This window comes from Armigeres subalbatus, chromosome 2 (genome assembly GCF_024139115.2).
Source record: "Armigeres subalbatus isolate Guangzhou_Male chromosome 2, GZ_Asu_2, whole genome shotgun sequence".
Taxonomy (NCBI): domain Eukaryota; kingdom Metazoa; phylum Arthropoda; class Insecta; order Diptera; family Culicidae; genus Armigeres; species Armigeres subalbatus.
In genome coordinates this window covers 330,991,744-331,005,971 of record NC_085140.1, presented here as the reverse complement: position 1 = coordinate 331,005,971, position 14,228 = coordinate 330,991,744, and the positions used below count along the sequence as shown (strand labels likewise).

The 14,228-nt window shown below is 38.8% G+C and overlaps 1 protein-coding gene across 2 annotated transcripts in view; it reads left to right on the top strand.

The window, feature by feature from the left end:
• The first annotated feature begins 9,617 nt into the window (after positions 1 to 9,617).
• Positions 9,618 to 14,228, top strand: part of LOC134212750 (zinc finger protein 14-like) — a 36,945-nt gene continuing 32,334 nt past the window's right edge. The window contains exons 1-4 of one of the 2 annotated variants that reach the window (XM_062690871.1): positions 9,618 to 9,876; positions 9,945 to 10,226; positions 10,295 to 10,755; positions 10,829 to 12,286. In XM_062690871.1, the coding sequence (XP_062546855.1) occupies positions 9,837 to 9,876; positions 9,945 to 10,226; positions 10,295 to 10,755; positions 10,829 to 12,286 (2,241 nt within the window). In that variant the 5' untranslated portion in view covers positions 9,618 to 9,836. Of the gene's footprint in view, positions 9,877 to 9,944; positions 10,227 to 10,294; positions 10,756 to 10,828; positions 12,501 to 14,228 lie in introns of those variants that run through there. The other variant, XM_062690872.1, reaches the window with a different exon arrangement.

Below are 14,228 nucleotides of genomic sequence, written 5' to 3'. Positions count from 1 at the left end.
TTTCCCGGGGAATTCTTTCAGGGATTCGTAGAAAAAATTAAAAAAAAAAACAGTCTGTATAAATAAACCAAAGAAAAGATAAACTTGCGGAACATTTTCTAGAGGAACTCTTGGGAGAACATAATGGAAATTGTTAAAGAATCTTTCTGAGTCATTCCTGGAAGGCATCCTCCTGTGGAAATAACTTGCAAAACAAAAACAATAGGATTTTCTTTCACAAAAATCCTTGGCGAGCACCGGTGCGCGCCTCGTTGTAGCTGGTTCATTAGTATAATTACTTTTACCACAGATAACAGACATTGAAGCTAGAACAAATTTTATTGAAAATCCTGTGTAAACTTTTGAATTGATATACGTTGGCCCACTACTGCCATCTACTCAACTGATTGCGGCAGTACATAAGGATGCAGCTGAATTACAACCGTCGAATGCAGCCAATGCATTTGACAGCCACAATCGGGCTGCGTTTTCAATAACAATGATTCTTGCGCCATTTCCAATCGATTGCCAAACGCGGTCCCAATTTAAAATACATTTGAATTAACGGTTGCGGATGTTTACACACATATGGAATGCTAGCCTCAACATCTGTTATCTGTGCTTTTACGCAAAATAAACATATCAACACTGGCAGAGTTGAACTGGGCCACGAGACCCACCAAATTTAATATTTTCTTTTCTATTTAATTACATACGCCAAAATTGCTCTGAAAACAAATTTTCCGCAAATGTTTATCAATACCAAAGTGACGTTTCACAAAATAGCAACCCTGTATAGAAATTTAGCAACCCAGTGTGGGGCGCTAAATTTGGAAACTCACGGCTAATTTTGAGTTGCGTTCTTATTTTACATTCCCGTTTAGATACTACCGGTGTAGAAGTGGGTCCCTATATGGGGCCCGGAAATAGCGATAGGGACCCAGATGGGGACTCCCGTGGAGGTGCTCTTAGTGAAAAAGATCACTTGTGTTTTCGCTGGATTGATTTTAATCTTCCACCGGTGTTGAAACTGCTCCAGTTTGTTTTGTGCGTGCTGTAGTTTAGTAGTTACTATCTTGGCATCTTCATGACTACTAAGGTACCCAGTATCATCAGCAAAAAAGAAATAGGAAACGTCTTCCACCATATCGACGTCACTAGTGAACACGTTGTACAATGTTGGGCTCAGGACTGACCCCTGCGGTAGACCAAAAGGAATATCGTGACCTATCGTGACCATCCGAAAAAGTTCAATTCAAATGTACACGGTAGCGCCTGTTTGTAAGGGACGATTGTACAATTTTGCTTAGGTATGTTTGTGGAGTTTGTGTATCACAGCATCGTGCCAAACGGAATCGTACGCTTTTTCGACATCTAATAAGACCACTTCAGTCGATTTTTTCCCTTCAAATCCGGCTTCAATTTATTTAGTCATCCGCATAAGTTGATGATACGTCGAATGCCCAGGTTTGAACCCGAACTGTTCATTGGGGACAATTTGAGAGCTATCTAGATGCGTGTTCAGTCGTCTGAGAATAATTCTTTCCAGGATTTTGCTGACTCCGCTTAATAGACTTATTGGTCGATAATTATTTGGTAGAGTTATATCCTTATTCTGTTCAGGAATTGGTACCCCAAGCAACCAGAAGTTCAGATAAGAAGGGCTATACTATGGCTTAATCAGCTCTCATTTTAAGTAATTTTTCGTATGGTGGGAGCTTTAAAGTGAACTTTAAAGTTTCGTTAAGGATGCTTGGAACTTGATGTGAACCATAGTGAACCAATTAGTTCGGTTAAGAGTAAATTTAAGTAAAATCTGAACTTCTGGTTGCTTGGGACGACTGTAGCGGTTCTCCAAACTTCTGGGAAGCATCCAATCTTTAAACAAGCATTGAATACTTTAAAAAGGAATACTAATCCTTTGCGTGGCAAATGTTTAAGCTGTACATTTCTTATGCTATATCCGCACTACGATCGAATGACATGTTATTCGCGCTTTAGTGTTATTCGGCCAATAACATGTTTTCGAAGGTAATATTCCATACATTTCTGACAGCCGAATAACACCTTTGAATAACATGTTATTGCGAATAACATGATACAACTGATCGAATTTGTTGCTCGACTGAAGGCCGAAGGCCCTGCGCATGTTTTCTTGCATTCAAGTGGTTGGTCATTTCACGTGTCCAATTGGATTATACGGCAATGTCATTTTTGATTTCCTATTCGTTTTCTATCGGATTCTTCAATCAGCTGTGTAGAACAACGGAGCTGAAAATTGGCAAGGTATACTTCATGATGGACTGTCGCATTTAATATTTAAAATTCAATATTTAATATTTAATGTTTAATATTTAATATTCAATATTTAATATTTAATACTCAAAATTTAATATTTATAAATATTTAATATAAATTATTGAAAATTAAATATTTAATTTTAAATATTAAATATTGATTATTAATATTAAATTTTAAATTTTAAATATTAAAATATTAAATAATAAATACTAAATATTGAGTATCAAATTTGAAGTATTAAATATTAAATATTGAATATTAAATATTAAATATTAAATATTAAATATTAAATATTAAATATTAAATATTAAATATTAAATAATAAATATTAAATATTAAATATTAAATATTAAATATTTAATATTTAATATTTAATATTTAATATTTAATATTAAATATTAAATATTAAATATTAAATATTAAATATTAAATATTAAATATTAAATATTAAATATTAGATATTAAATATTAAATTATAAATATTTAATATTAAATATGTATTTCATATCAAATATTAAATAATTGATATTAAATGTTAAATGTGTAATTAATATTGAATGTTAAATAATTATTATTGAATATTTAATTAATATTAAATGTTAAATAATTAATATTAAATATTAAATATTTAATATAAAATATTGAAGATTAAATTTTAAATACTAAATATTAAATATTAAATTTTAAATACTAAATATTCAATATAAAATATTAAATGTTCATTCGCTCAACATAATATGATCTGTAAATGTAATACAACAAAAGCTGTTGACAAATGTCTCATTTCAAATAAAAACATTTACAGTATTGGATGAAAAACTTTGGATGAGACTTTCAGCCCGAGGCTGGCTCGTCTCCGGTCCTGCCCCCATGTTAGATTTTTCCAAGATAAATCATTTTATATTTATATGGAGCGTAAGAAAATAGCAGACCCCCCTCCTCCCATAAGTGCTTACGTAATTAGTGTACGACCCCTACACAAATGTCAAAAAATGAACATGTTAATTGTAAGTTCGAGAAATCATCCTGGCGACTTGTTTTATGTCTAGAGAGTGTAAAACAAAACATTTTGAAAAACCAAACAAATATCAAAAAAAAAAATAATAATATCAGAAAGTCGTGAGAATGCAATACAAAACATCTTCTATCAATCAATAAGCTGTATGTTTAACAGAAACCTTTTCACAACTTACTTCAAACACGTTATACATCAATTTTTAAATTCGGTATTACTTGGGAAACTTTCATAAATAATTTTAAAATTCATAAAAAATAAAGCTAGATTAAAAGTGAATTGAATCCATAGTTAATAAAAACAAGAATAGATTTTCAGGTTGCTTACATTTTATTTGAACCGTCTAATTCATATTAACTTGAATATATTTAGCTCTTAAGCTATCTGCCTTCAACTGAATGCGTAAGACTGCGAATCCAGAGTTAACAAGTTTGATTTTCGGTTAAGTCTAGTATGTTTTCGGGTGGAAAACAATCTCGATTGCTTGGGCATAATGTATCAATTGTACTTGCCAAACAGGACATATACTTATGCAATGGCGGGCATAGAAAAGCTTTCAAATTTTAACTGAGAAAATGGTGAAGGATACCAAGTTGAAAAGCGCGCCAGGTTCCACTTGGAATGTAGACCCGTAGAAGAAGAAAAAGAAGAAGAAGAAGTGAATGCGTTGGAATATCTTTATTTCGTTTGAATCATTTTACTCTAGTATCTATTTTAGTTAGTACGATCCCTTCCTAGCGAAACTTAACAACGTAGTTCCGTGCCTGGCCTCGTTCACCTAAGTTGAGATATAAATGGAATGTGATGAATGGTTTTAGCTGATTTTGGCAACTAATAGCATCTCCTCTGATGATGATTACGTGCGATATCATCCTGCGTTGTTTAATTGTTATTTTATTATAAAAATTGGAAGTTACTTCGTACATCCTCTTGTGGATGAAACGACGGTGGGTTTCTCACTCTTAAAACCAATTATGATACTATCACTACCGGCAACTTGTGGTTTTCCGATTGGTGACCTTTTGAGCAAAACTGGATCTACAAAATAGGTGCAGAATAATCCGATCAACGATACAACCAAATAGGGGAGGACAACCAACACTGATGACACTGTGCCTGTGTAATATTTATGGAATCCTCGACTTCACATCCCGTTCACCGGTGACGAAACCTAAGACAAACAATACACGCTATTTTATATAGAAAGCAACCTCAGTAAAGCAAATGAAATTACCTACTTGTAACCATAGTTCCTAGCCGATTTCCGAAGGAAAAATGAGCAAAATAAAAGTTATACGAAGCACACAAATACTTCTGGCTTTTTAGCGCTCACTAATCACTAGGGGAGATATGTATAAAATGCGCTGGTTGGGTAAATTGCACCACCCCCTTTTCTTGTTTCATTTCCAAAATTTTGTCTCAAAAAAGTAGGCAGCTGAAGCCAGAACCAATTTGTATGCCGTCAAACGAAAAAACTCAGTCAACAATTCTGTATTGAAAATTTAAAAAATAAAACATTATTTTGGCGCATTCCAACGCAATTTCGGCGTTTCTGTCCGCAGTGCTTTTCTGTAGATACAACAAATATTTCCACATCATTACCATCAGTCTGAGACATTGACTAACTGAAAGGATAGAGTTGACACTAATTTTGTGCAGAATAGTTTGAAAATTTTGGGGAAAAATACTGGAATATTTTGTTTATCATTTTTGGGTGGCGCATATTGCCCTGCATCGTTCATTTTTAATTGAAATTCACAATTTTGGAATAAAATCGTTTTGTTGCAATATTGCTGGTTTTACATGGAAATTTTTGGACCATATAATGACTGATATGTTAGATTATTGATAAACACTTCTAAAATACATGTTTTCTGAATCCATTATTAAACATTAAATTAAGTGATTAGCTTAGGGGGCGCATATTGACCGCATCTCCCCTATCAGTTTCATCCCATACTGAACTCACGCCTTCGGAGTTTGTTCCGCTTCTTGCAATTACGAAGAAAATAGCAAATTAATAAATCTCATTACCGCTTAACAGTTCTTTAATCGCAAACAGATTAATTGTTTAATAATAATTGAATTCTAATTTGAAGAATCTCGCTGCATATTTGTAAACAAACAACAAACTGCTCGAAAAATTGGCGCTTGACACATGCTGTCAGCTGTCAAATAGTATTACTTAAAATGCTAGTGCGAACGGTTTTGTTATTGAGAAGTAACACCTTCGAATAACATGTTATTCAGCTGTAATCTGAACAAGGCATTACTCCGTCTTGCCCTGGTGATTTCCGGCGCTTTGGATTTCGGATAATAGTGCTAATTTCACGAGGCTTGCAAAAAGTTGAGGGGTCTTCATTAATGTTGTTCATACCTGTGATTTCCATTATCGATTGGTTTACTTCAGCGGTCGTGTCTGGATCTCCACCCAGGGTATTGTGTGATTCTGCAAACTATTCTGCCAGGACTTTTACTTTTTCAGCGTTTGTCACCACCAGCTTATTTCCACTCTTCAATGGAGGTTGATATTAATTCTGATGTTCAGCTCATTGACTATCGACCGTAGATACGGATCTCTACTTCGATAGTATTGGCGGCGTCGTATGTTCCTCAGTCGAATAATAAGTCTGATGTTTTCTAGTAGTTCTTCTTTGCGTGTGGTCCGTGCCAGCAGTGGAACTGAAACCCTCTCTGCTTCTGCTAGTGTGGCGGAGAAGATTGTTATGGCATCGTCGATCTGCTCTTCGGATTCTAGGTTGTTGATTAGGGTTGCTGTGACGTCTAAGTTTTCATATACGAAATTGGAGAAGTGACGCCAATCAGCTTGACGATAATTTCTGTACTTTACAGTTTCAAAGCAGAACGATGAATTTGCGTTTAGAGTAAAAGTTACAGGTAAGTGGTCCGAGGATAATTCTTCGAATACTTCAGGCACCTTCATTCCAATTCGATTATTTGAGAGCACCTAGTCAAGAGTAGATGGGCTACCTGTACCTTTTGGGATACGAGCAAACTTCTCAGGATAGTGAATGTACACTTTCCGGCTTTCACATTCATTGAACAGCAAGCGGCCGGCTTTGTTCATTTTGCTGCAATTCCATGATCTGTGACGAGCATTTAAGTCTCCAATAACAAAAAATGGTTCATCAAATGATACAAGTCGACGGATATCCCTTTTGAATTGATGAAGTACTTGACTATTTGGAGATCCCGGAAAATATGTGGCAATTATATGCACTTGAACGGTGTCAGTCTTGACTACCACGGCTGCGTTTTCTACGATTGTAGTATGGATTTCTAGTTATTTAAACTGGATATCCTTACGAACGAAAATGGCAACCCCTCCTCCTCGTTCGCGACTTTCACTGTTTCTATCAACTCTAACACAAGCAAATTGTTCATTATATATTGACATGAATGACCGCCCGCATAATAAAAAACAACATGTTATATGGTCAGAATCATTGTTACGATGTAAGATATAGCTTCACAGTTTACGTTGCGGTTATCAAATATTTTTCGGTCGATTCAACCATAACTACTCGACATAATCTATAAATGTCAATATACAACATGCTGTTCCTAAAAAGTTTTATATTTCCTGCATTATATGTCAACATTTTATCATACTGTCGAGCGAAAATTTTGCACGCGAAAACGGCTGATTTTTTATGGTGACATAACTTAAAAACCCATTCAACATACTGTTATTTGTCAAATAACCGTACCACAAACTGTTGAAACTTTACATGAGGTTGGTCATTTACAGTTGTCAACAGTAAAGGATACTGTGGCCGAACGCACGGGAAAATATCCATTTACAGTTTGTAATTATGCGGGCGGCTCTTTCCTAGAGCTGGGTTAGGATTCCGATTCGTTAGTTGTTCTTTTCTTTGTTGCAGTGCTTCGATGTAGCGTTTCCTTTGTGGGCATCCTTTGTAGTTTGCAGTATGATTTTGACTGCAGTTTGCGCAACTTTTTTTTTCTCTTTTTTGAGGGTTGTTGGTGTCTAGATCTTTCCTGGATGGTAGTAAGCACTCAATAGTTCGATGTCGTTCTCCACATTTAACATATTTCGTTTCCATGTTGCAATGTCGCATTCCGTGGCCGAACTGTTGGCATCTGAAACATTGAACAGCCGTGGTCTTACGAGAATAATGTCACCATCTAACAATCACGTTAAACAGCGATTTTTGTTTCCGCAACTCTTGCAGCCGAATGGATCCTTGAGCGAATGACAGAAGATAAAGCGCTTTTTTCCGGTTTTGGAAACGTGCAACACCTTCACATTTAACGGTGTTGTTCCTTCAGTTTCCAATTCTGTTTGAATTTCACTCAAATCGAGAAGCGGCAACCGGTATTTCATCGCTTGTTCCATGAGTGTAGAATTGGATATTAGCGGTTTTTATTGCTTCAATCACAGTAAGAAAGTGTTCCTTGTTAATCATTTGGATCCTCATGGTACCATCTTTTATCCGCAATTTGTATTCGGAACATTCGACACTCAACGACACCATGATGTTGTTGATGTCCATAACACTCTTCCCATACACTACTATGATCGGTGAACAACGTATTTTATTCCCTGTGGGGGGGCGTGTCATGGGGCCCTCTTTAGCCGTGCGGTAAGACGCGCGGCTACAAAGCAAGACCATGCTGAGGGTGGCTGGGTTCGATTCCCGGTCTAGGCAATTTTCGGATTGGAAATTGTCTCGACTTCCCTGGGCATAAAAGTATCATCGTGCTAGCCTCATGATATACGAATTCAAAAATGGTAAACTGGCTTAGAAACCTCGCAGTTAATAACTGTGGAAGTGCTTAATGAACACTAAGCTGCGAGGCGGCTCTGTCCCAGTGTGGGGATGTAATGCCAATTAGAAGAAGAAGAAGGGGGGGGGGCGTGATTCATCACCCCATCACCATCATCACCATCATCACCAGCAACAGCAGCGGTATTTTGCGTGTTTTGATCCATGGAGAGTAGATCAAATTCATTTTGTGTAGGCACATTCACGGTGCTATCATCATTTATTGCCATCTCGACGATTGATTGTACGTACTGCGGTGAATGCATGCAAGAATACTTCCTTTGTTGGATGAGGTTCTCTTGCACATGTCCATGCGGTGTTTACAGGCTATTATTAACCATAGTGTTGATTTCATTTGACGAAAGTCGCATTTTATTTTTTTCGTAATTCCTCTGAATGATGGTGGAGGACGGTCCAGATTGCACATTCGCGACATGACTCTGCTTTGGTTTACCCAGGATGTGTCTACCCAAGCAACCAGAAGTTCAGATTATACTTAAATTTACTCTTAACTGAACTAATTGGTTCACTATGGTTCACATCAAGTTCAAGCATCCTTAACGGAACTTTAAAGTTCACTTAAAGTTCCGTTACATACAAAAAATTACTTAAAATGAGAGCTGATTAAGCCAAAATAGCCCTTTTTATCCGAACTTCTGGTTGCTTGGGTAGGCGATAAACTTGGATGAATACGATAAAATCGAGTGTGTAGAAAAAACGAAGTCTGTACACACTCAGTTTTTATTTCTGCAACTCGGCAAAAATCCGCACAGCCGTGCGCCAGCAAAATTTAAAACTGATATTTCAGCAAAAATGATGTTTGTTAGCTGATTTTCGGCAAAATATTTGCTGATTTTCAGCTATTTTGACAGAAATCTCGGCGAAAAACATGTTTGCTGGGGCACGGCTGTGCGAATCTCGGTAAAAGTTCAACATTTTGCTGAGAACCCGGTAAAAAAAATAAGTGTGTACCACTTGACGGTCTGCATACTTGTACCACAGACAAACAGACGTAACAGCTAGAACATTTTCCTGAAAAATTCATCGCTCAACTACTTTGCCACCATCTCGCGTGCATGTTGCACGAAATCAAGTTTAGTACAACAATGTCAACAGAGGGCGCTAGTGTGAAATGTCAAACACGAAGGAATACGATGCGCGCGCCTCTGAATGTGAAACTCGCAATCAATTGAATTTAAAACGGTCGTTGAATTCATGGTCGATGGGAATTTCGTCAGTGTTACGTCTGTTTGTCTGTGCTTGTATTTACTGTGCCGAAGGTGCCGAAGTCATGACTTGTACTGTGCCGAACGTATCGATATATCGGAATATCGATGTTTCAACGCCGATATTTTTTGGCATCGATATTTCGACAGTAAAATCATCGATTCGACAGTATCGATATTTTTCTGAAAAACGCCCATTTCTAGCGTGTCATCGGTGTCATCACATCAGACGAATGATGTGAAGCAAAATGTGAAGCGTGTGCAGCTGACAAGCAAACAAAAAACATCGGAGCAAACTCGCGACAAGGCGAAAGTCGCAAAATATAAACATTGTCCTTTCGTGCAAAAAATAAAATATTCCGAACTGCTCTCACCCCTTTCACCCATCTATCATGGCATCTGCTATACGGCATAAAAGTGGATAATATTCACCGTAGTAAATCGCCTAAATCCCCCATCGAAGAAAATCAATACATTTGCGACTCTCGCCCTTGTGAACGAACAATGTCAAAAATTTTTTTATTGATGTCTCTCAACTTTATAGGTAAGTAGGAGGTAGTTTGCTTTAGTTAAAAACTGTATGTTCGTTTACTAAAAATAATTATTGATAAGAGTTTAATCAATTACAAGTATCAGCTGGTAGGAATAAACTGTTCTATCAAAATATGGTGAAGCTGTGCTGTATTCAAATTTGTCCCAACTCAAGACAAAAACGGGGAGTTCCGTGCTATCCATTTCCTGCGAAAGACGAAATTCTTCGAGGCAAATGGATCGAGTTTGTTGGAGTCGCTAACCCGAACCGATTCCGTTGGAAAGGCAAATCGATTTGCGCTGAGCATTTTCGACAGATGGATCTAGCCGAAATCAGTGGTCTGCTGCGTCCAGTGGATGGAGGTGAGTTATGCGATCGTAGACCTCGTAGACGTGTTTCGATGAATATTGAATGATATTTTTCGTTACAGCTATCCCTTCGATATATTCACCGGAAGAAGCGGATGGCGATGAAGTGCGGGAACATGTGCCGAAATCGGACACCACTACATCCGATCAACGAGTTGAAATGAATAATCTCCATGCCATGTTCTGTCGGATTTGTCTTAAGAAAGCGGTCGGATTGATTCCGTTTAATTCAAGACTTCATAATGAAAATCTCGTTGACATCGTTTACACAATAACCGGACTGGAATTAGACGAAAACGAAACTAATCTTCCAGCGAAGGTGTGTGCCATCTGCGTGGGAAAAATCGATTTGGCATTCAATGTTCGTAAGGAGTTTCTACATTCGGAGAAAATCCTGAGAAATTTGATTACGAACGGACAGCTGGAGGCACACTATCGATCCATCGATAGTTACCTAGAAGATTCTAATTGCCAGACCGAAGTTGACCTTGGAGATCTATCGGAAAACATCAAAACGGAACTGGTAATTTGAAAATGTGTATATGTATTGTAATAGATAGTTTCTTTATAAGTCGATTCCATTTTTTGTATTTCAGGTCATAGAACCAGTTGAAGAAATGGAAGAGGAACACCTTTACGAAGAAGAAGAAGAAGGTACAACTGAAGAACAGCCATTAGAGCGTTTTGAAGTAGAAATTTTGTCAGACACCGAAAAAGTGAAAGAAGAGAAGCCCTCTAAAAAAATTGTCTACTCTTGGAAAGAGTTGTATAAGCCTAAAAGAACTCGTGAGGTCAGGAAATACAAGATCACCGAGGATCTACCTGAACCGGAGCTGATTCCGCATACTTGCTATGTTTGTGATACGGTACATGAAGATGCTGACGCTTTGGACAGTCACATAGAGAAGCACGTCGGTCTTCTTCCGTACACTTGTGAACAGTGTACGACCGAGGAATACCCTCAGGAGCTGAAGTCACTAATATCTTTGAATAAGCATCTCCAGTCTCATCTTTATCCCTACGTTTGTGATTTCTGTCCCCTGCGCTATATGAACAAGCGGAACTATATCAGTCATATGCGAGGGATGCACGAGTCTGGCGAAGGTTATACTTGTGACGATTGCGGACAATTCTTCACACAGAAAAGAATGTTTTCCACCCATATCTACAAGCACAAAGCTATCAAAGAAGAGAAATTCAAGTGTGAACATTGCGGAAAAGCCTTTAGCAATTCTGCTCTACTCACTCGACACATTCGAATTCACACGGGCGAGAAGCCGTATGAATGTAAGAAATGCGGAAAACGGTTCAACCATGAGTCGATTTTCCAGGTCCACAAACGTGCTCATATTGGAGAGAAAGCACACGCTTGCCGAGAATGTGACAAAATATTCATTAATTCCACTATGTTGCGCTACCACATGGCGGAACACTTTCCGAATGATCCACGGTATCGAACCCAGTTTTCGAGAAAACGGCAACACGATGATCAATCTGCTGTTGTCATTCCATATGTCTGTGACGGAAAATCAGCCCCTAATGTGTACCCAACGGAAAAAGTTTGCGACTTCGAAGACTGCAAGTACACGACATCATCGATCCCAAGTTGGTACTATCACCGCTCGACGCACGTTCGGAAGTTCCAGTGCGAAATCTGCGCCAGGCGTTTCCCAACGAAGCAGACTCTGGTAAAGCACGTAGAAACGGCACACGAAGGAAAGGTGGCAGAGAAAACCAAGCCCTGCCCGTACTGTGGTCGAAAGTTCAGCAGCAACCAGAAGTTGCAGTGCCACGTGGATACGCACGAGAACAACCGTCGGCACAAGTGTAAATTTTGCGACAAAGCTTTTGTTCAAATTGCCAATCTTAGGGCACATGAGCGCATTCACACCGGCGAGAAACCGTTCGTTTGCCGTGCCTGCCCGTCGGCGTTCATCACTTCGTCCGGGCGGAAAAAGCACGAAAGGTCGCACGTCGAGATGGCCGGGCTACAACAAACGCTCGAAACGAAGGTCGAGTATGGCGAGATAGAGGTGTCCGTTGTCGACGAGTAGGTGAGTAGGTTCAGATAAAAGATATTTTAGTTACTAGATAAAGATTGTCGCTTCGGTTCCCTTTGTTCTGCTGTCCGGAACATGTTGGGTACCAAGCTGTCAAATCGTATGGATTTTCCTTCTTTGACATTTAGTTCCCCTATCCTCGCCAGCAAAAGGTGTTCCGGACAGCGACGACAGCGACAATCTTTATCTAGTAACTAAAATATCTTTTGTTCAGATCTAATATTTAGTGTAGTTTATGGAATTCAAACAATACGAACATGGTTGCGCGATACGGTAGAGCAAATGATTACGTATCTAGTTGAAGAATCCCAGTAGTGAGAAAATGGGTACCTGGATACCCCTCATAGCAAGCTGACCATTACCGCGTTATACGCATTATAGCTCCTGCATGGTGGATCTTTTCTTGTGTGACTCGTGGGAATTAAAACAAAACTAACAACAACAAAAAAGTGGTAAAGAAGGAGAGGCTAGCGATAAGCTGGATCTTTTCGCTAGGAGAAGTGGCCTTAATGACGAAGTAGGATTGGCAATCAACAGCCACGTCACAGACAAACAGACATAACACATTGAACATTCACTTATTAAATTCATCGTCTTTGAAGCATAACGACATCTGTTGATTTCAGTTAGTTGGGCAAATCAAAAACCAGATAGCGGTAGTGAGCAAACGTCAAACTTGAGCAAATCCGATGCGCGCGCCACGAGTAATCGATTGGCCAACTAATGATTATTTGAATCGACCAGTAAATCAGTGAACGATGGAAATTGAACGAGTGTGGTAGAGTGTTCACCCATAAATCCCGCCTGGTACTGCCTCACGAACTCTCTTGCAATTGGTGTTAGTCGGCGGCATAAAATTTGGGAGAGTACCTTGTAGGCGGCGATCAGCAATGTGATTGCGCGGTAGTTGCTACAATCCATCTTATCGCCCTTTTTGTAGATGGGACACACGACACCTTCCATCCACTCCTGCGGCAGAACCTCATCCTCCCAAACCTTGGTAATCACCCAGTGCAGCCACAGAGAACAGACGTGGAGGCTCGAACAAAATTTCTTGCAAAACATGTGTAAACAAACACACTGAACCTCAACGCCATCGACGTCGACATTGCAACTCACAATCTCATTTTGACAACACGATGGCGCTGGTATGCTCTTGCATGCATAACGACACTAGCGCACAGTGGCATTTTTTTATGACGCTAGCGCTGATTATGCACGGGATAACGGCGACATTCCAAAGTAATTCAAAATGAACAGTAAAAAGTTATCACAACATGGCGAGTACAGCTTCAACGTCTGTTCTCTGTGGTGCAGCGCTCTAGCCAGTGCCTCACCACCGTGTTTAAACAGCTCTCCTGGTAGATTGTCAACTCCAGGGGCTTTGTTGTTTTTCAGCCGGCCGATCTCCTCTTGGATTTCCTGGAGATTCGGAGCCGGAAGTCGCATGTCCTGCGTGCGTGCTCCTAGGTTTATTACCATACCGCTACCGTTGTCTTCCATATCGCCATTCAGGTGCTTTTCGTAGTGCTGCCGCCACCTTTGGATCACCTCACTCTCGTTTGTAAGAAGGTTCCCGTTTATGTCCTTACACATATCGGGCTGTGGCACGTGGCCCTTACGTGAACGGTTCAACTTCTCATAGAACTTTCGTGCGTTATTAGCGCGGTACAGTTCCTCCGTCTCTTCACGGTCTCGATCTTCCTCCTTTTTCTCCTCCTTTCTTCTTTTTGTTCCTCCTTCGTTTATTTTACTTACTTCTTGCTTTCTTTCCTTATTTCTTCTTTCTTTCTTCCTTCTTTCTATCTTCTTTCATGCTTCTTTCTTTCTTCTTTCTCCCTTCTTTCTTCTTTTTTTCCTTCTTTTTTCTTTCTTTCTTCTTTTTTTCTTCTTTTTTTCCTTCTTTTATCCTTCCTTATTCCTTCTTTCGTTCTTC